The following is a 21413-nucleotide window of genomic DNA, read 5'->3' as shown; positions in this document are numbered from 1 at the left end:
TTGTTCTTTAAAACCACGAAGGGTTCAGGGAAAAAACTAAGAGGTTATGTCCCTGTAACTGTTCCACTTGAGGTGTTGAGAGATAAATGGCCTTTCGTGAGAACAGCAAAGCAAATGCTTTACACATTATAGATAAACATAGATACATGATAAAAATAAAAGAAATTAATCAATAAGCAAAGGGCAGGAGGGGACGTTACGACAAAACAATCATGTTATTCCTTATTGGGTGATTATACAAAGGGACAATTTTAGAATTGGGTAATGTTAGAAAAACATAGATGACGTACGTTACAAGGAAATCATTCGCATATATAATGCCGCGTTTACTGCAATAAATCGGCCAGTTCAACACACTGCTGTTGTGTGTCCATTTTTATTTTAGTTTTTTATTTTAGTTTTTTGTTTTTGTTTTTATTTTTGTTTTGTTTTATTTTCACTTTTTTGCCGACGCCGTTCATCCTTCGGGAACCCCCGGACCTGCCGGAGCTGGACTCCGGCAGGGGTGGCTCTTATCCGCTCGGGGACCACACCTTAATCTGGCTGAGACTTTCAACGAGTGCCCCTCTCCCCACGTGTCAGAATGTGAGCATTTCTTTTCCTGGGCTGGTAAGACTCCCGAGAAGAATCTTCCTCCCTTTATTCTGAGCGTTGTAACCTGGCCACCAGCGTTCTGGGGACCTATCAATGAAGGTCGAGGGTCTCAACGCTTGTAGGAGAACTCAGTTCTAGTAAGAAGGTCCTGCTCTCAGCAGTACCTGGTGCCCCTTGTCCCAGAGACCCAGCCTTGCCAAAAATCAAGTGCCAGTGGTCTGCTGGAGGGGATCTCTGGGGATCTGCCTCATTCCTGTAACAGACATCCAACAGACTTGTGCTGGCCCACCGCAACGCCACCTTCCAGAAGCTGAGCCCTGGGGGGTCATCCCGGGCAGAGCTGCCTCTTTCTCCCCTCCTCCACTGACAACTTAAGATTCAGCTTTCTCGGGACTGCTAAGTGGGGAACCACATGGCTGTGTGATTTCCAGCTCCTAATGTAGTGTTACTGTCACCTTCCCGCTCCTCTTTGCCCTTGTGGTTCTAAGCATCTTTGGTCTGTTACTGTCATTTTAGTGGCGTATAGAGAAGGCACAGGTAAATGCAACCCTCTGTTGGACTGATTCCTCTATGGTCATCAAGATACCCAACTGTGTTCATTAGAATATATGTCTGCTTGGTGTGAAAGAGACCCTCTTGACTTGAACAAGGGAAGTTTCTTTCTGTTACTCAGTCATGAGTCTCGGCTGGGGTGTGGGGGAGAGGGTGGCTCTGCTCCTGGGGCCCAGGCTCCTGCAGTCTTGTTCTGCCTTCCTTAAGGTGCTGCTGTCATCCGCTGGTTCATGATGGCCACTCCCCCGCCTGCAGCAGAAGTCACGGGAAGGGGACGAGGGGCAAAGGCGGGTCCACCGGCTCCCTTTTAACTGCTTATGCCCAGAGCATCGTATACTTCGTTCTACTCATCTTTCACCGGCCAGAAGAACCCAGCTGAGTGAGCACACCCAGCAGCAAGAGAGACTGAAAATGGCAGTCCTTCCCCTGGAGATCATGCACCTAGCCGGAAATCAGGCCCAGCAATCACGTGAGCCAGAAGGAAGGAGTAGACATTGAGCAACTCCCAGCAGCCTCTACGGTGTTGCTGAAGACGCCCACCTGGACAGGAGGCCATCCTAGACCCGCACAGTGAGAATGTGCCTCCCTATGCTCCTCCCTGCAGCATGCCGGCCATCGTGTGCCGGAAGATGGTTAGCCGTGGAGGGGCCTGGCTTCCCCTGATAGCGGGGGCGCCTGCGGGCAGGCAGGGGCCCCTGGAATCTCGCAGGCGCAGGACCCAGATTTGGGCACCAAGTGAAGCCAGGAATTTCAGGAGTCCTGGGGTTGCCTGAGCGTGTTCATTCAGCTCCCGAGGGAACACCCCTCGGCCTGGTGAAGGGAAAAGCGATAGCAGGCCTCTGCTGCTTTTCTAACCCTGCCTCACAAATGACCACAAAGTCAGGGCTTAAAATAATGCCCAGTTCTTACATTTTAGCGCAGGTCAAAAGTCCAGGAGGGCCTGAGTTCTCTGTCTAGGTTTTACAAGACCAAAATCAAGTGTTCAGCCAGACTGGGCTCTCATTCGGAACCCGTGGTAAGAAACTTCAAATCCCCCTCCAATCCAATCTCTGATTCCTCCTCTGTGAAGAGCAGAGAACATTCTCTGCTTTTAAAGGGTTCATGTGACTGGGCACCTGGGTGGCTCGGTCAGTTGGGCGTCCAACTTTGGCTCAGGTCATGATCTCATGGTTCGTGAGTTCAAGCTCAGTGTTGGGCTCTGTGCTGACAGCTCAGAGCCTGGAGCCTGCTTTGGATTCTGTGTCTCCGTTTCTCTCTGGCCCTCCCCCGCTTATTCTCTCTCTCTCTCTCTCTCTCAAAACTAAATAAATATTTAAAAAAATTAAAATATTAAAAAATAAAGGGCTCATGTGAATAGATTAGACACATCCGCTTGGCCTCCCTTCTGTCATATAACTTAACATGATTATGGGAGTGGTATCTTACCATGTTCACATGACCCCCCCCCCCCCCCCCCGGCACTCCAAAGGCGGGAGGAGTATAGAAGGGTGGGGGTCAGGGTGCCTAGGTGACTCAGTCAGTTGAGCATCTGACTTCGGGTCAGGTCAAGATCTCACGGGTTCAAGCCCCGCATCAGGTTCTGTGCTGACAGCTCAGAGCCTGGAGCCTGCTTTGAGTTCTTTGTCTCCGTCTCTCTCTGCCCCTTCCCCACTCACGCTGTGTCCCTCTCTCTCTCTCTCAACCTCAAAAATAAATAAATATGAAAACAAAATTTTTTTTAAAAAGGGTGAGGGTCACTGGGCACCATGCTGAGAAATCATCCTACGACAGAGGCCCCTTCATTTCTTGTTTCCAGTTCCTTGCTTCCTGCCCATCTCTCCCAATCTGCCTCCTCCTCTACCATCCACGCGAGGCCGAGGCAAACCTGGGCCTGGACGAGGATGGTTGCTCCCCAAGTCCTTGGGGCTGGGGGGGGGCAGATAAGGACTTGAACCTCTTCCTTGCAGAGACTCACCTCCTCCCATCACAGCTGCACCAACCTTGACTAGAAACCAAAAGAACATTTTGTGAGTGGATCCATACTGGCCTCCCCTTTGCTCCCTGAGCCTACAGCCCACCTATGGGGAGGGCGCTGCCCAGCTTGGGAGACAGGAGGAAATGACTGCACCTGTCCCCCTCCCTGCTTCACTCGGACAAGGGGGGTTTCTTGGGAAGGTGGCTCCCACAGCCCTGAACTTGGTGAGGATTGCTGGGGAGTCCAATTCCAGATGTAAATGACCTGCCCTGAAGGGATTTGCATGCCTCCACCTCAAGTTATCTGGAGACAGGCTTCAAAGTCCCTGTTTCAGAAAACCCAATTATTATCACATACCGTTTTTGCTTTGTGGGTTTTTGTTGTTTTTTTTTTTTTTTTTTGTCTGTCTGTGAATTGGTTGGTTGGCTGTTTGTGGGGAGATCAGAACTTTTTCTTTCTCTCTGCCTTCTAAGGCTGGTTTGTTTCAAACAAAACCAAACAAACCCCCGCAGATGTCTGCTGCAGCCCTAGGGGCTAGGACTGCAAAAGATAGAAAGATGTGCAGGAACGAACTCATCCAGCTCCCCAGGAAGAGAGACTTGGGGTGATGGTAAAAAAAAGTTAAATCAGAGGGGCCACCTGGGGTGTATGGAGTCAGAGACTCAAGAATCAAAAGCCTGGATAGAGGGGCATCCGGTGGCTCAGTGGCTAAGCATCTGACTCTTGATTTGGGCTCAGGTCACGACCTCCTGGTTTCGTGAGTTCAAGCCCCGCGTCGGGCTCTGGGCTGACCACGTGGAGCCTGCTTGGGATTCTCCTTCTCTCTCTTCCCTTCCCCGCCACTCGTGCTCTCTCTGTCTCTCTCAAAATAGATAAATAAACTTAAAAAAATTATTAAAAAATATTTACAAAAAAAAAAAAAAAGTCCAGTTAGAAGGTATTTGCTATTCGACATTATTGTTTGGCAGGAAAGGTGACGCCAGGCTGGCCAGGAGCTTGGCCTATCTGGTCCCCTATGTACACAGAAGGCCCATGGGAAATGGGTGCTGTTCACCTGGTTAGCCCGCTGCTGGGCGCCCACACTTGTCATCCATGCAGAGGGTGGCCATGTCCTTCCAGAAGCTGCCCCTCCCTGAGGCCTCCTCCCTAGACCAGATTTGCATTTTGATTCTACTTCCTATCCCAGGCTTGAGAGCAACCCCACCTCCTGGTCTAGGGCTTTTGGCCAACGTTCCTTTATTCATACATGAGGGTCAGTGTTGTCTTCCTCCGCGGTTGTTATGATAATTAAACCAATTGGTAAATGTTAAGTGCTAAGCATAGAGAGTAGGAGGGCACAGTGTCTGATAACATCTAGCTTTCTTATTATTTTATGGATTGCTTATCACAAGCTCGGGAGTCCTTATGTTTCTAGCGAACAGGGAGGGCTGCTGGCTGTGGCCAGCATTCCTTGTCACACTTCCAAGCACTGAGTGGGGGCCCTAAAGGGGGGGGTTTGTTCTCCAGGGTCAGTTACCTCCAAGTGGGGAGTATTAGACACTCACCTACTGACATTGACAATTTCAAAAACGTGGTTCTCAGTGCAGAAAAAGCAATAGAATAAGGTCGGCAATGCACTATTCTGCATATAAATTAAACTTGCAAACAAAAGCCAACACCCATTTGCAAAAATAAATACGGTATGAAAAACGGATACACATTAAGCATATAAGAAAGGTTGACTTTGGGGGGGGGTTATTGGCAGGGGAAGGGGGCTAAAAAGAAAACCACAGGCCCAAAATGGCATCACTTAGGTTAAAGCCCCAAGTGTAAACCAAGACTTCACACCCAACCTGACGGCAGTTTCAGTGCCCCAGGAATATAAGCCTTAGCCAGTCAACATGGGAATTTCACTGAGAGCACTAGGAAATTTACTGATGGACCCCTTCCCTTCCCCTTAGGAGGGTGACCTTGCCTAAAACAATGGACTCTCTGCTAATAATTTTTTTTCTGCTCTCTCTCTCTCTTTGCCTTTGAGAACTTTTCGTGTTCCATAGACCTGCCAGTTGGGATGTTGCCAGATTCATGAACTGACTCATAATAAAGCCAACTAGACCCTCAGTTGAGGGCGCCTGAGTGGCTCAGTGGTCAAGCAGTTAAGTGTTGGATCCTTGACTTCAGCTCAGGTCATCATGTCAGGAGTTTGTGAGATTGAGCCCGAGTCGGGATCTGCGCTGACAGCAAGAGCCTGCTTGGGATTCTCTCTCTCTCTGCCCCTCCCCCACATACGTGTGTACGCACACATGCTCTCTCTCTCTCAAAATAAATAAATAGACTTTTAAAAATTCTGTTAAAATGTACTCGGTTGAGTTTTTGTTATATAACAGAGGTTAAAGGGAAAATAAGCAGCAAGAATAAATAGCTAAGACGGGAGACAGAGCTCCCAGAAACTAATGAAGAAAACAGGCCCAAACTGAAGAATTTAGTTAAAATCAATGCTCTGAATCTGGGACCCCACAGGGGTCTCAAACTGCTATGAAAACCTGGTTGGACACCTAGGTAAAAACCTAAAGGAGGTAAAGCCAGAAATGGACTCTGTCCCTCCCCGTCTACCTCCTCGCTCCACACCAGCTCCTCCCTGAACACTCACCTGCGGACGGAAGTCCGGCGAGGGCACTGCCACAGGCTGCCGAGGTGGCTTTGGCCAGGCTCACTGCCATCACCTTGGATGCTGCCATCTTAGAAGCCAGGGAAGAGGCTAAGGTGGCTATCTGGACGACTTCCATGGTGCAGAGAGTGACTGGCACCCACCAGATTCAAAACTGCTGAAAGGCTGTTAAACCACAAAATTCAACCCAAGTAAATTTGAAGATCTAATTGGCTTTATTAAGCAAATCATGTATCCGCCTGAAGGGACTTCATTACCTCCGTTCTGACCTCAGTTTTTCCTTTCTAATTGATTAGGTTCCTCCTTACAGCTTATCTTTTTTTTTTTTTAATTTTTTTTAATGTTTATTTTTGAGAGAGAGAGACAAAGCGCAAGCAGCAGGGGAGGGGCAGAGAGAGAGGGAGACACAGAATCTAAAGTAGGCTCCAGGCTCTGAGCTATCAGCACAGAGCCCAATGCGGGGCTCGAACTCACGAACCATGAGAACATGCGATCATGCGATCATGCGATCACGATCTGAGCTGAAGTTTGACACTTAACCCACGGAGCCACCCAGGTGCCCCAACAGCTTATCTTTCAACTCAGGCTGGAGACCGTGGGCCAAGCATCCTGCTGTGAGAACCGGAAACTATCCCCTCCAGCAATAAAGACCCCAAGACTGACCCCAAGACAGTGAGGACCTGACCTTGACCGACCATCTGCAGTACTCACGGACTTTGTCCACATTTTCCATATCTAAACCTTGAAGTATTTTGGCACTTTAGAGACGGCCTTTGGGACAGTAGTCCACTGTCTTCCTGATGGTGGCCTCACTGAAATAAATCCCTTTCTTGTTTCTCCACTGCTCATCTCTCTGCCTTTGGATGTTGCCAGTGGTGAGTGGCCAAGCCAGAGCTGTTTGGGCTCTGCCCCCACCCCCAGAGCCAGGTGCTCTTAACCCCCCGAGTCCCAGTTACAGGGCAACAGCCCATCTAGCAAGTAGAGAGATGCCCTGAGAAGCTGCACAAAAACGAAGGCTTTCCTGTAAGAAGGAGACTGAGGCAAGACATCATTAGCAAAAGAAAAGAAAGGATTGTTTCAGGCCTGGACATCTTTTTCAGGAGAAGGGAACGTCAGGGTTTGTACCTGGCAGATGACTTCACTAGGGCTGATCAGGAAATGACAGATGGACTCTTAAAAGGTCACATTCCTGGGAGAGGTTGAAATTGTAATTAAGTCTTGGTGCGCTGTTTGGGGGGGGGGTGGGGAGGGCAATGAGTCCAATCTGGGTTTGTTTCTTTTTTAACAGGGTGGAGTTGGATGGGGGGGAGGGGAACACCAGAACTGGGGGTGTGCCTACAGCTTTGAAAACTCAAGGGGTTCAAGCGGTCCCGAGGGGCTGTTCTGAACTTCTAACGACAGTGATAAGGGAGCATAAGGCAAGCTAACACCCCACAAACCGCTCTCAAGTGGGATCTGAGTGAAATAATATTCCTCAGGCACTCCCAGCAGCCCAAGAACAAAGGACAGGACAGAAAACAAAAGGTTAAACTGATTAGAGTCTCCTTTAGTTTACAAATATCTTAGTAATACTTTAAGAAAGGGGCCATCTTATTATTGGCTAATCTCCAGGACCTCCCTACTATCTTAATGCTAATGTCTTGCTAGAGGGAAAATCCACTTTAGCTTGACAATAGCTAGGCCTCCAGTAATCTGTGAGTCTTCTTTGGCATGAGGAAATCCCTTTAAGAAACTTCCTCTGGTGGGGTGCCTCGGTGGCTCAGTCCATTAAGCTCGGACTTTGGCTCAGGTCATGACATCACCTTCAGTTTGAGGCCCACGTCAGGCTCTGGGCTGACAGCTCACCTGCTTCCGATTCTATGTCTCCCTCTCTCTCTGCCCCTCCCGTACTCTCTCTCTCTCTCAAAAATAAATAAACATTAAAAAAAATTTTTTTAAAGAAACTTGATCTTGACTTTATCGGCCCCAACTCCATGGCATATAACCAGTTATCCTGCACAACCCCAGGGCAGTTCTCTCTGCCCACGGGTCCTGCCCCCCGTGCTTTCCTAAAATCACCCTTTGTGGACCAAAGACTTCTTCAAGAATTCTTTCTTGGCCGTCAGTTCTGGACCCCCCCCCCCCCCCATCACTTCAAAACTCCACCAGGCAGCAGCCTGGAAAGGGTTAAGGGAGGCTGGCGAGTGGACTTCATTTCTCCAACCAGGCTGCTTCCTTCCTCCCCAAAACCCCAGCACCAACTTCTCAGCTCTTCCCAGGACTTTCCTAAAGTTCCACAGAGCCGTTTAAAAGATGCCAGAATTAGGAAATAAGAACCAATTACGCCTTAAAGGCATAGATTGTAGTCAAGTTGCTCTAGGTTTCTGTTCTCGCGTCATCTCGTCATCTCGTCACTTAAGATGATGAGAAAAGAGAGCTTACGATCCCCATTTTATAGATGACGACACATCTCTGCCACAGAGCTGGCAGGTGATCTGCCCCAAGTCCAGCTGCTTCCAAAGCCTGGGCTTGGAATGGTTCTGATTTGGTTCCTCCTGACGCTTGTCTTTTTCCCCTGCTTAGCCAATTTCCACCCAGGCTCAAACAAGGCTCATGGTGTCAAAGCCCCAGAGCCCAGGGGCGGTTGGGGCTGGAGTCCCTCCCCTCCCCACCCCAACTGCCGTGATGCTGAACGAAAGAACCTTCACCAAATGGATCCACAAGAGCTTCCCTCCCACTCACGGAGCCCCCGCCCACCTGCCATCGGAGGTCAGGGGAAAGAGCCCCTGCCCACCCCTCCCTGTGTTACCCAGAGAAGCAGACTTTCTCAAAACGGGTCTCGGACCCAGAAGTCTGAGCCTGAAACCTTGGATGTGTTTCCAGAAGATCTGACTCAGGATATTTATAACACGACTCCCTTCTGACTGAAGCACAGCCAATGAGGTAGGTTTTGTTTTTACGGGAAAACGAAACTGTAATAGAACTGTTAGGCTTTTGGGCTCGCCAGGCAATAGACATTGTGTGTTGGGCGGGGGGGGGGCGCCAAACTGGATGTAGTCATTCATGTTAGGCGGGGATGTGAGCAGTCAGCTGTGTTGTAGTGCAGACCAGGTGTCACCGAAACCGGCACCTGCTAATGACCCATCTAGAACTGAGAACCAGCGGGAGCCAGAGGTCTGCCAATGTTACAGGATGCTGGTCCTTGTCCCACAGAGTCCAAGAATGAATCTTGCAGACAACAGGGAGTGAGCAAAGCAACTGAATTTATTGAGAGAAAGCCCAACTCAAGAGTGAGAGGGTTCACGACTGGGTAGCCGCTGAGCATTTTTGTCCCTGACTTTTTTTTTTTTTTTTAATTTTTTTTAAATGTTTATTTATTTTTGAGACAGAGACAGACAGAGCACGAGCTGGGGAGGGGCAGAGAGAGAGGGAGACACAGAATCCGCAGCAGGCTCCTGGCTCTGAGCTGTCCCGACGGAGCCACCCAGGCGCCCCAGGTTGCAGTACAAATATCACAGGTTGGTCCACCCATCTAACTGCTTTATCTGTTTCAGTAAATACTTTTACAAAGGCTTGGGAAGGTTTTACTTTCCTTCTGGGTACTTAGTTTCATTTTAGCTTAGGGGAGGAAGGTTAAACATTTTTTTAACAGGCACACGTGGGTGGCTCAGTCTGTTGAGCATCCAACTTCCGCTCAGGTCATGATATCGCAGTTCACAGGTTCAAGCCCTGCATGGGGCTCTGTGCTGACAGAGACTTTGGATTCTGTGTCTCCTTATCTCTCTGCCCCCCTCCCCGCCTTGCTCACTCTGTCTCTCTCAAAAATAAATAAACATTGAAAAAATTTTTGTAGCGTGTTTTGCAACTTGGCCAATTTCTGACCGAAGCACTACTGTGTAGTTGCGTTTTTTTTTGTTGTTTTTTTTTTTGTTTTTTTTTTTTAAGCTGAGACAAACAGTAAACATTTCTGGCAGGATTTGATGCAGGCTGACTGGGTCCGGGGACCCAGAGAGGATCCCAAAGGATCAGCCAAGATGGTCCTTGGCATCACACAGGGTAGAAATCAAACACAGGCTGAGCAGAAGCGAGAGCAGAGTTTATTGAATAGGGTAAGTGATAGAGTATAACAGATGGAGTGTCTGGGAGACTCAGAAGGGAAAGGAAAGAGAGAGAGGGAGACTCGCCTTTGCTTGGGGTCTAGGGTTTTTCCTGAGGATGTGGTCCAGCGTACATGTCTTCTCAGGCATCCAGGAACTGGTCAAAACAAGGATGAGTGCTCAGGTGTCCTCCATAAGTCACTTATGCCCTGGAGCCAGGGGTCCTGGGGTCAAGGTGTCTGGAGTCAGAGGTCTTGGAAAATGTACATCCAAATGACTACCTGGCCCAGTCACTGCTTAGATGTTATCGATTGTGCTAGAAGACCCCAAAGAAATCATTAACTCCTTGACCTTTACAGGGAGGACATTCATGATCTGAACCATAAGGCATGTGTAAGATGGGGGTGTAAGTAAAAACCAGTTCTTTCCATGAGATCCCTCTAGTTTCTCTGTCTTACATTGAAAAAAAAAACAAAACCCTTGGACTCCAGAGGCACTCTCAGAGAAGGTGCAAAAGATACTTTGTGTTCTTTTTCTACAAGGTACTGCAGGCAGAGATCCAAGAGAGCTGACTCTGGGAACAATTTTCACCTTTAGCCCAATCTGCTGCTCTGATATTTACCAGAATTTGACAAGGTTTTTGTTTTTTTTTTCTTAACGTTTACAAGGTTTTGTTGTTGTTGTTTTTTAACGTTTATTTATTTTGTTGAGAGACAGAGAACGAGCAGGGGAGGGGCAGAGAGAGAGGGAGACAGAATCCAAAGCAGGTTCCAGGCTCTGAGCTGTCAGGACAGAGCCTGATGCTGGTCTCAAACCCCTGAGCCGTGAGATCAAGACCTGAACTGAAATCAAGAGTCAGATGTTTAACCAACTGAGCCACCCAGGCGCCCCTAATTTGGAGACTTTTTTTTTTTTTTTTTTTTAATTTAAGGACTTTCAAGTGCACTTCTTAATTTTTTTTTTTTAACATTTATTTTATTTTTAAGACAGAGAGAGACAGAGCATGAATGGGGGAGGGTCAGAGAGAGGGAGACACAGAATCCGAAACAGGCTCCAGACTCTGGGCTGTCAGCACAAAGCCCGACGCGGGGCTTGAACTCACGGACCGCGAGATCATGACCTGAGCTGAAGTCGGCCGCTTAACCGACTGAGCCAACCAGGCGCCCCTCAAGTGCACTTCTTAAATGATCTTATCTAATTGGAACGTTCCCTGTGGTGGCCATTGTAATTTTCCTCAAGGGCTAGCAGCAGTTTGCTAGGACCCTAGCCGAAAAAGGGGTGCAATCCATGTTTCTATCTAGCCACAGTTTGGGGCGCCCAACCTGATGGTTACCAAGACAATTTCTCAGGACACAAAATAAGCTTAGTAAAGATTTTGCCATTTTGGCAGATCCTTCTAGCTTCCGGGACTACAGTTCCGTAGACGTTAAAAAAAAGCAGATGTGCCAGAAAATGGACCACGTGACTGTTTAGAGTTTAAGGATATTTTTGGCTAAGACTTTGGGCTTCCCAGGGCTGAGCAAATCCCTGCAAGGGGTGTGCAGCTGGGTTGAGGATTGTACAGTGTTTTACAGTGTTCCTCGCCGCATGGAAATTTTCTTGAGGCTGGCCGGTGACCTAGTGTCGATTTAACCTGTGCCATGAGCCTCTTATCCTAACGCAGGAGGCTTTGGGTTTGGGAGTGATCGCTCTAATAGCTCTTAGGTTCTTGACCCGTGCCCACCAATTTTTGTGGCTTTTCGGCTTTGGAGACGCCTGTTAGCAATAGCTTTTATCTACATAAAATGAGGTGCACGAACGTGTGTGCCTAAGCCCACCAGCGGTAACTAAGAGGTGACGGGCCAAGAGAGGTAGTGCACCCCACCAGCGATTCCTTTGTGGACGAAACCAGCAGACCAGGAAGTGGGGACTGCAGACTGGAACTCCGGAAAGGAATCCCAAAGAGCTGGGGAATTGCGACCTGAACCAAGGGCCAGAGACTCAAGTTCCAGAATTGTCCGCCAGCTCTAGCTGACCTGCCAAACCTGGGACTAGAAAGCCAATTAGATGCGGGAGCTCAATGCAAAGAGAACAGAGCTCAGAACTGAAAGGAACTCGGCCCTAATCCCATAGGGAAGCATGGGTTGGTGGTTAACAGCATGATCTCTGAGCCAATGGCCTGGGTTGGAATCCTTGCTCGTTGTGACCTGGGAACAGTTCATTAGTCTTGATGTGCCAGAGTGTGGTGACACAGGGACACTCAGAAAATAGACCTATTATTCCATTTATTGTTTCTAGTGGAATAAGTTCCACGAAAGTATAGATTTTCTTTTTCTCTTGGGTTAGTACTCAGGAGCTCTGTAAGTGGGTTTTGAATGGGCGCATGAATAAGGAGGAGAGAGAGGAAAGCGAGAATCTCAGTGTGAGATTGAGGAGGAAAGGAAGGGCAGGAAATGAAAGAAATGGCGGAAAAGGGGGGCAGGACATCCTTGATTGTCCTAAGCAAAGAGGCTTTGCCTCTTATGCAACACAAAGAAATGAGGTGGCCAGACCCAGGGCCCGGCCCAGCCCTCTTTAGCTTTGGAACAGCAACCCGAACAGTTTGGCAAAAACTGCTCCAGTCTCCCTGAGATCCTGCATAACCACCGTCCTTGGGACAAGCGGGGGAGAGGTTTGCAGAGCTAGCTTGCAGGAAAAGTCTCTGGATGGGTTGGTATTGGCTCTGCCTTCCTGGCGGCATTCATGACATCAAGGACATTCCCCATGGGGAGAAACAGGCAAAGTGGTTTCTCTGAATTTCCTGTCACTAGAAGACAACTAGAAAGACAACCTGTGGGACAGGAAAAAGTGGTTCCATCAGACGACATCTGCCATTAAAAGCACCATGAACAAGGATGAGAGCAAGTGACCTACCAAGGGGGGAAAAAAACCCAAACCTTTGCACTGTTACTCTCTGCATTGTCAAGCGTTTTTATGAATCAGTTTTTGAAAGGAACTATTTATTTTCTTTCTTCCTTATTCTTTTTTTAAGTTGGCTCCATGACCAGCAGGGAGTCTGACATGAGGCTTGAACTCATGACCCTAAGATCAAGACCCAAGCTGAGATCAAGAGTCGGACACTTAACTGATGGAGGCACCCAGGTGCCCTTGAAAAGAACTTTCTCCAAAAAGAAACCCGAAGACAAGAAGAGGTAGTCTCCAAGGAGAGAATTACATATGGCCAATAAATATATGAAAAGATGTGCAATCTCACTAATAGTAAAATTGCTTTTTAAAGCAGATATCTGTGTGCGTGTGTGTGTGTGTGTGTGTGTGTGTGTGTGGCATCTATTACTGGTTTATTAGTCAAGGTTTAACTACAGTAGCAGAAGTCACTCCAGCTCACTTAAGCACAATGGGTTTTAACACAGGGAATTAGGTGCCTTCAAATAGTTTCAAGATTGGAGGAGGAGGTTCAAGGTTGAAATTCCATCCTCAGAATGACACTGAAGACCTGGACCACCGACGGTGCAGCAACCACTACCAGCATCAAGAAACTGAGACATCAAGGGGTGTCTGGGTGGCTCAGTCGGTTAAGCATCCAACTCTTGATTTGGGCTCGGGTCTTAAGCATCCTGCTGTTTCTGGAAACCAAGGTCCCACTACTGTGATTGGCAGCTAACGCCCTGTCCCCCTCCCACTTTCCAGTTCTGGCACAGGGGGGACTATGTGGCACCATCCAGGTTATGCACAGAAGTGGTGCTACACGGGAGTCTGGGGAACATGGACGTTAGCTCTCCGTCGTGGAGAACTTAGAACAGGGGATGAAAGAGAGATGATTGAGAACCTCTTCAATATCTGCGGCAGGTAGTAATTAACTGAAAACACGCAGTGTTTGCCTGGGCAAAGAGAGGCGAACCCTCTCCTGCTGGGCTGGGTGGTGTGTATTCTGAGGCATACTTTCCGGCTAGCAACACGAGACAGATAATAAAAGCTTCCATTCCATTTGACTCAGAAATTTTGCTTCTTGGAACTCATTTTAAGAAAAGAGTCAGACACACGCACAAAAATATCAGCCCGTGGATGGTCATCATGGTGTTACTGACGACAGCAAGCCAATTGTTTGAAACAATAGGGAATATGGAGTAAAAATTTCGTGCCTCCACAAAATAGAATTCTGTGCCACCACTGATGATAGAGGCAAAGGCAGGTTTGCCATGGAGTGAAAAAAGAAATCTGAGCTCGGGGACCCTTGCCTGTGCTGGCTCCTTCTAAGACCCCGAGAGCGATTCTGGTCATGTGCTCACATCACTAGTCTCACTATTTGCAAAAGTATGATATTCTAAAAGTAATTGGCTAAGACAGTTGTCTCTTTCCAATCGGACTTCCCTCAGCCCTACTCCCCTGGTTTTGGATGACATTGTAATTATAATTTTTTTAAAAGAGCTCTCCCTCCCCAGTTATGTAAGCTTCAGTCCTCTAAAACCTGGATCATTATGATAAGCCTGCCCTTTAATCTCCATCACCAGTTTTACCCATCTCCCATCCCCCCACCGTCTGGTAACCATGAGTTTGTTCTCTATAGTTAAAAGTCTGTTTCTTGGTTTGCCTCTCACGGTCTTGTTTGTTTTGCTTTTTTATTCCTTAAGGTCCACGTATGTGTGAAATCAGATGGTGTTTGTCTTCCTCTGACAGATTTATTTTACTTAGCATAATACCCTCCAGATCCATCCATATTGTTGCAAATGGCAAGATTTCAGTCTTTTTTATGGCTGAGTAATATTCCATTGTGTACATATACCACATCGTCTTCGTCCATTCGTCTGTTGGACATTTAGGTTGCTTCTAAATTTTGGCTAATGTAAATAATGCTGCAATAAATATACGGCTGTGTGTATCTCTTTGGATTCATGTGTTTGTATTTTTTGGGTAAACAGTAGTGTAATTACTGCATCCTAAGGTAGTTCTATTTTTAACTTTTTGAGGCAACTCCATACTGTTGTCCACTGTGGTTGCATCAGTTTGCATTCCCACCAATAGCGCGTGAGGGTTCCTTTTTCGCCACATCCTCACCCACACCCGTTGTTCATTGTGTTTTTGAGTTTAGCCATTCTAACAGGTGTGAGGTGATAGCTCATTCTAGTGATCTGTATTTTCCCGATGATGAGTGATACTGAGCATCTTTTCATGTGTTTGTTGGCCCTCTGGACGTCTTCCTTGGAGAAATGTCTGTTCACGTCTTCTGCCCGTTTTTTTGATTGGATTATTTGTTTTTTGGGTGTTGAGTTGTATCAGTTCTTCTTTTTGAGTTTTTTTTTTTTTTTAAGTTTATATATTTTTTGAGAGAGAGAGCAGGGGAGGGGCAGAGAGAGAGGGAGATCCAGAATCTGAAGCAGGCTCTGTGCTGACAGCAGAGAGCCTTACGCAGGGCTTGAACTCATGAACCACCAGATCATGACCTGAGCCAAAGTTGGAAGCTTAAAACAATGAGCCACCCGGTGCCCCGAGTTGTATCAGTTCTTCCTATATTTTGGATACTAACCCTTTATTGGATATGTCATTTGGAAATATATTCTCCCAGTCAGCAGGTTGCCTTTTAGTTTTGTGTCCTTTGCTGTACAGAAGCTTTTTATTTTGATGTAGTCCCGCCAGTTTATTTTTGCTTGTATTTCCCTGGCCCTGGGAGACATTTCTAGAAAGATACTACTACTGCCTATGTCAGAGAAATTACTGCCTGTGCACTCTTCTAGGATTTTTATGGGTTCAAGTTTCACATTTAGGTCTTTAATCTATTTTGAGTTTATTTTTGTGTACGGTGTAAGAAAGTGGTCCAGTTTTCATTCCTCTACATGTTGCTGTCCAGTTTTCCCAACTGGACAGCGCTCTCTTTGTTGAATTAGACTGTCTTTTTCCCATTGGATATTCTTTCCTCCTATGTTGAAGATTAATTGACCATATAATTGTGTGTTTATTTCTGGGTTTTCTCATCTGTTCCATTGACCTATGTGTCTATTCTGGGGCCAGTACCATATTGTTTTGATTACTACAGTTTTGTCATATAACTTGAAGTCTGGAATTATGATACCTTCAGTCTTGTTTTTCTCTTCCGAGATGGCTTTGGCTACTTGGGGTCTTTTGTGGTTCCATAAAAATTTTAGGATTACTTGTCCTAGTTCTGTAAAGAATGCTGTTGGTATTTTGATAGGGATTGCATTAAGTCTGTAGATTGCTTTGGGTAGTACAGACATTTTAACAATATTCACTCTTTCCAATCCATGAGCATGGGATGTCTTTCCATTTCTTTGTGTTGTCTTTGATTTCTTCCATCAACGTTTATAGTTCTCAGAGCACAGGTCTTTCACCTCTTTGGTTAAGTTTATTCCTAGGTATTTTATTATTTTTGGTGCAAAGTATAAATGAAATTATTTTCTTAATTTCTTTTTCTACCGCTTCATTATTACCATGTAGAAATGTAACAGATTTCTGTATATTAATTTTGTATTCTGCAACTTTAGTGAATTCATTGATCAGTTCTGGTAGTTTTTTGGTGGTGTCTTTAGGGTTTTCCATAGACAGCATCATGTCATCTGCAAATACTAAAGTTTTACTTCTTCCCTACCAATTTGGATGTCTAGGACTTCGAGTACTATGCTGAATAAAAGCGGTACCCTAGATTTGTCTCATTTTCCATGACTGTGTTGAAGAAGCCAGTCGTCTTATAGAATATTCCACAATCTAGATCTGCCTGACTGTGTCCTCGTGATTAGATTCAGGTTAAACAGTTTTTGGTAAGAATACAATGTGAGCAATGTAGTTTTTTCAAAAACTTTTTAATTTTGAAGTAATTGTAGAATTACAGGGAGTTGCAAAGCTCGTACCCAGAGGTTCTACGCCCCCTTCACCCAATTTCCTCCGGTGACTACATCACCTGTAGTGCTAATCCAAGATCAAAACTAGGAGATTTGCATTGGTAGAGGTGTGTGTAGAGTTCCGTCATTTTCTCAACGTTTTTTTTTTTTTTTTTTTTTTTTTTTTTATTTATTTTTGGGACAGAGAGAGACAGAGCATGAACGGGGGAGGGGCAGAGAGAGAGGGAGACACAGAATCGGAAACAGGCTCCAGGCTCCGAGCCATCAGCCCAGAGCCTGACACGGGGCTCGAACTCACAGACCGGGAGATCGTGACCTGGCTGAAGTCGGACGCTTAACCGACGGAGCCACCCAGGCACCCCTGCGATATGCCCTTTAGACGTGGGCTTTTTTTCACTCGACCTGATGCCCTTTAGATCCATCCAAGTTGTGTGTACCCACTAGTTCATTCCTTTCTAATGTTGAATAGATGTACCATAGGTTCCCCCTCCCCCAGCTTTATTGAGATATAATTGACACACAACATTGTGTAAGTTTAAGGTGTACAACCTAACGGCTTAATATATGTAGATATCACAAAATGATTACCACATACCACACTTTAACCATTCACCTATCTTAGGACATTTTGGTTGTTTCTAGTTTTTGTAACAAAGCTGCTATGAACTATGAACAGATACTATCTGATGAGGTCAGTACTCATTGTCACTTTTGGTGCTAGGTTCAATGACAATGGATAGGGGGAACCTGTCTTCAAGCTAAGGTCAACTGTTTTCTCATTCATTTATCCACAAACAGCTATGACCCCCTAAGTCAGCCAGACACGGACTAGATATTTTAGGGGACACCAAGACAAAGCTGAGGGGAATTCCTTGGGGGAACTTGTAATCTAAGAGAAGTTAGACAAGAAGGTAAATCTCCCAATCAAATACAGAGCTGAAAGTACTATGCTTTATACAGAACACTCGGGGAATCCTAAAGAAGGAGATGCTTGTTGAACTAAATTATTGTTAAGTCTGAATTATACTTCACTCAACCTTGGCCACAAGTTTTAAGCAATGTTCTGCAAAGACATTCTCTCTCCCAGCCTCTTCAATTTCGATCCTTTTGTACTTTGAAGCAGGCTTTGAGCTAAGTGTCATGAAACTGATGTTAAGCCAATTTCCTTGCTAGGTCTAACACTCTCCAAGGAACCAAGCAAGGAAACTCTGCACTTACCATTTTCTTCTCAGTATTTGTGCCTTCACTAAAACGGACTCAGACAGAATGCCATTTTAATGTCTCATCCATAATAATCAGGGGGAACAACACCCCGTTGTCTTGTGAAAAAAAGACACAAAAATGCGATCTAACATGATGTCAAAATTTCCACCTCACGTGCAAATTTATAACTTCTTCCTTTTCCCCGGCTTAGGTCTCATCCAGGCTCTGAAACAAAGAGCTGGGGAGAAGGGAAGTAATCTGCTCCTCACCTCTCTTTCTTTTACTTCCTCCCCATGCAGCTGCTTTTGGTGACTTCAGGGTCAACTGAGCAAAGCTGCAAGGAATAAAGGGGCAAAAGACTCCCTTAACTTAGCTGGTGCTTGCAAATCTGTCTTGGCTGTCCCACAGAGTTGTCTCCTCCACCATGGAAGACGCCCAAACAAAAACTACCCTTTTCTCTCCTGGAATGCTCTGATGGTTAATTTCCTGCCTCCACTGGGATGGGCCACTGTGCCTGGATATTTCGTCAGACATTATTCTAGATGTTTCTGTGAAGGTGTCTTTTTGGATTACATTAGCATTTAAATCTGTGGATTTTGAGGAACACAGATTACCTTCCACAGTGATGGTGGGCCCCATCTAACCAGTTGAAGGCTTTAATAAAACAAAGACTGCATCCCCTCAGTAAGAAAGGATTCTGCCCATTGGCTGCCTTTGGACTCTTTGGCTGGCCTACTTTATCTGAGTTTGGATATGTCAAACCTCCACAATCACTGTGAGCCATTCTCTTAAAATAAATTTCTCTCTGTATATACATATCCTGTTGCCTCTATTTCTCTGGAGAATCCTAATACAGATGCTTTTGTCAGTTTTTCAGAGGCCTCCACTGAGAATCTCCACTATGCCCCATTTTGACCCCTCGACAGGTCCCCCAACTCCCACCACAGGGGCTCTATTTCTAGCCTGTTTCTGTTGAGGACCCTTGTCCCACCACACAGCCCTGTTAGGCAAGGTTCTCTCAGGACAATGCTGCAATACTCCAACATGTGTAACTAGCTCAGAGGGGACAGGACCCTTTGTCCTGCCATGTAGTAGGGACATGCACCCTTCCTCGTCACAGTGTCATCTAGACAGCTTCAGTCTCTAGGCATCACACTGCTTCAGACACCACTTGGGCACAGGCTTTATGCCATCCAGCCTCTTGGGGACCCTGGCAATTTTCCTCAAGAAATGAGTTAAGTTCTGTCCCATGGTGGTTCCAAGATGGGGTGGGGAGGCTCACTTGACCTAAACTTTATGAATTCCTTTAGGACTTTCCAAGATCACCAGACAGGGACACCATATGGGAAATGTTTCCCAGGTGATGTGGTGATGCCCACATTGAAAGGAACATCATCTACCGTGAAGCCGATTTCTCTGCATATAACAAAGGAGTCAATCTAGCTTGGTGATTAAAGCATGAGCTTTGGGGCGCCTGGGTGGCGCAGTCGGTTAAGCGTCCGACTTCAGCCAGGTCACGATCTCGCGGTCCGTGAGTTCGAGCCCCGCGTCAGGCTCTGGGCTGATGGCTCGGAGCCTGGAGCCTGTTTCGGATTCTGTGTCTCCCTCTCTCTCTGCCCCTCCCCCGTTCATGCTCTGTCTCTCTCTGTCCCAAAAATAAATAAAAAACGTTGAAAAAAAAAATTTAAAAAAAAAAAAAAAGCATGAGCTTTGGAGTCAGGGCAACGTAGCCTAACCATCAGTGAGCAACGGGCGAGGCGTGAAAAAACTTGACAAAACAGCCCCTCCGATACAGGCTGGTTGGGGCTGCAAATTAGATGCTAAAACGTTTGCAAAAGGCTCCAGGCACGCACTAGGTACTTCATTCGTGGACAGCCACTGCACTGAAGCTAGACCAAGAATACAAGAGGGGCGCCTGGGTGGCTCAGTCGGTTGAGTGTCCGACTTCGGCTCAGGTCATGATCTCGCAGTTCGGGAGTTCGAGTCCCGCGTCTGGCTCTGTGCTGACAGGTCAGAGCCTGGGGCCTGCTTCGGATTCTGTGTCTCCCTCTCTCTCTGACCCGCCCCCGTTCATGCTCTGTCTCTATCTGTCTCAAAAATAAATAAACGTTAAAAAATAAATAAACCTTGAAAAGTATTTTAAAAAAAAATACAAGAAAACTTGCGCTCCAGCGCAGGGGCCGACACTGAGCCCGTTGGACGCTGAACAGCAGAGGCGCTTACCCAGCGAGCAAGACGCAATCGCACCTCTCGGAGCGCCAGGCGCCCCGTGCCCCCGCCCCCGCCCCCGCCCCCGGCCCCGCCCCCGCCCTGCAGAAGTCCGCGATGCAGCCATAGCGAATCACGTAGCGGCGCCTAGCTGGGGGCGGGACTTCCTGCCGCAGGGCGCATGCGTCCGTGAGTGCAGGCCCCGCCCCGGAACTGCGGACGACGCTGCAGCTGCGGGAGAGCGGTGGAGGTGTGCGAGGCGGTCGGCCGGCGTGTGTGAAGGAGCCACGGTGGCTTCTCCAGGCGGTCAGTACCGGGACTGGGGTCGGGCCCGGGGCTTCCGCTGCGGGTCTGTCTAAGCCGCTGGGTTCTCGGGCCCCGAGAGGGCGGCCGTCGGCCCCGCGCCGGGGGCCCCTGCAGTGGGCCTCCTGGCTCGGTGGTGGCCTCGGTCTGTCCGCTTCGTGCGCTTGTCTTGCCTGAGGCGGGGCCGAGCAGCTCGCCCCTCTGGGCCTGAGTACCCCCACCGCCGTCGTCGTGGAAGCCGGTGGTTTGCGGTCGTGGCGTCGCAGGTGCGGTGGGGGAAGCCTCCTTGCGTGCTGACGTGCTGAGCGCTCAGCCGCCATGGCCAGCGGGTGCTGACGTGCGCCACCTGGTAATGGTGTACCGATCCCCTGAGACAGACCCCTTCGTCATCCCCATTTTACAGGCGAGGACACTGAGGCTCACAGGGAGTGAGACGTCCGCCACAGACCCAAATTTGAACTACGCTTCACCTTTATCCTTCCTTCCAGGATCTGTCCTTTTTCCTGGCCTTTCTGGAAAGGGAGGAGATGGATCGAGTTCCACTCAAGCGGCCTCCGTTGAAATGTATTTTAAGTGACTTAAAATGCAATGCCAAAGCTGGATGGGCAAAGGCCAGAATGGTGGAATAGGCGTTTTGCCTTCTTGGAGCGAGGCGTGAGGAGGAGGAAAGGTCTGTGCCGGGATCATAAAGCCGGCCTCCTCTCCCCTCCCTCCAAGCCTCCTCATTCTTAATTCGGCCTTCAAAATGGCTTGGCTGTGGAAAGCTTTTTTCTCCAGGCTCTACGTAATTTTCTTTATTTGCGTAAAACGTTTTTGTGACTTAGATATTAGCAGGCGCCTCTCCCTTTTTAAAAGATGAGAACACTGACGTTCTGAGAGGACTAAGCGGAAGTGTCCATGGCACACAGGCAGTTAAGTATTGGATCTGGAATCCAAACCAGATGCAGCGTGTGCCTGCCCATCTCCTGTGTCCCCTCTGTTCCAGGCCCCGCTGCCTGATCTGTCGCTGTGTTTCTTCTCTAACTTGATCTTCTCTCTGTCTGTGTCCT

General features: G+C 47.5%; 1 protein-coding gene across 4 annotated transcripts in view; it reads left to right on the top strand.

Moving 5' to 3' along the window:
• The first annotated feature begins 8492 nt into the window (after positions 1-8492).
• Positions 8493-21413, top strand: part of DDX24 (DEAD-box helicase 24) — a 32488-nt gene continuing 19567 nt past the window's right edge. Inside the window, exon 1 of one of the 4 annotated variants that reach the window (XM_042944190.1) lies at positions 8493-8669. Coding sequence is in view for 2 of the 4 variants with exons in the window: in XM_042944191.1 (XP_042800125.1) it covers positions 20892-20928 (37 nt within the window). In the remaining 2 variants the exon portion in view is untranslated. Of the gene's footprint in view, positions 8670-20265; positions 20368-20785; positions 20929-21413 lie in introns of those variants that run through there. The other 3 variants (XM_042944189.1, XM_042944191.1, XM_042944188.1) reach the window with 3 other exon arrangements.

This window comes from Panthera leo, chromosome B3 (genome assembly GCF_018350215.1).
Source record: "Panthera leo isolate Ple1 chromosome B3, P.leo_Ple1_pat1.1, whole genome shotgun sequence".
Classification (NCBI taxonomy): Eukaryota; Metazoa; Chordata; class Mammalia; order Carnivora; family Felidae; genus Panthera; species Panthera leo.
The sequence above is the reverse complement of the archived record's forward strand: the minus strand, read 5'-3'. Positions and strand labels throughout refer to the sequence as shown.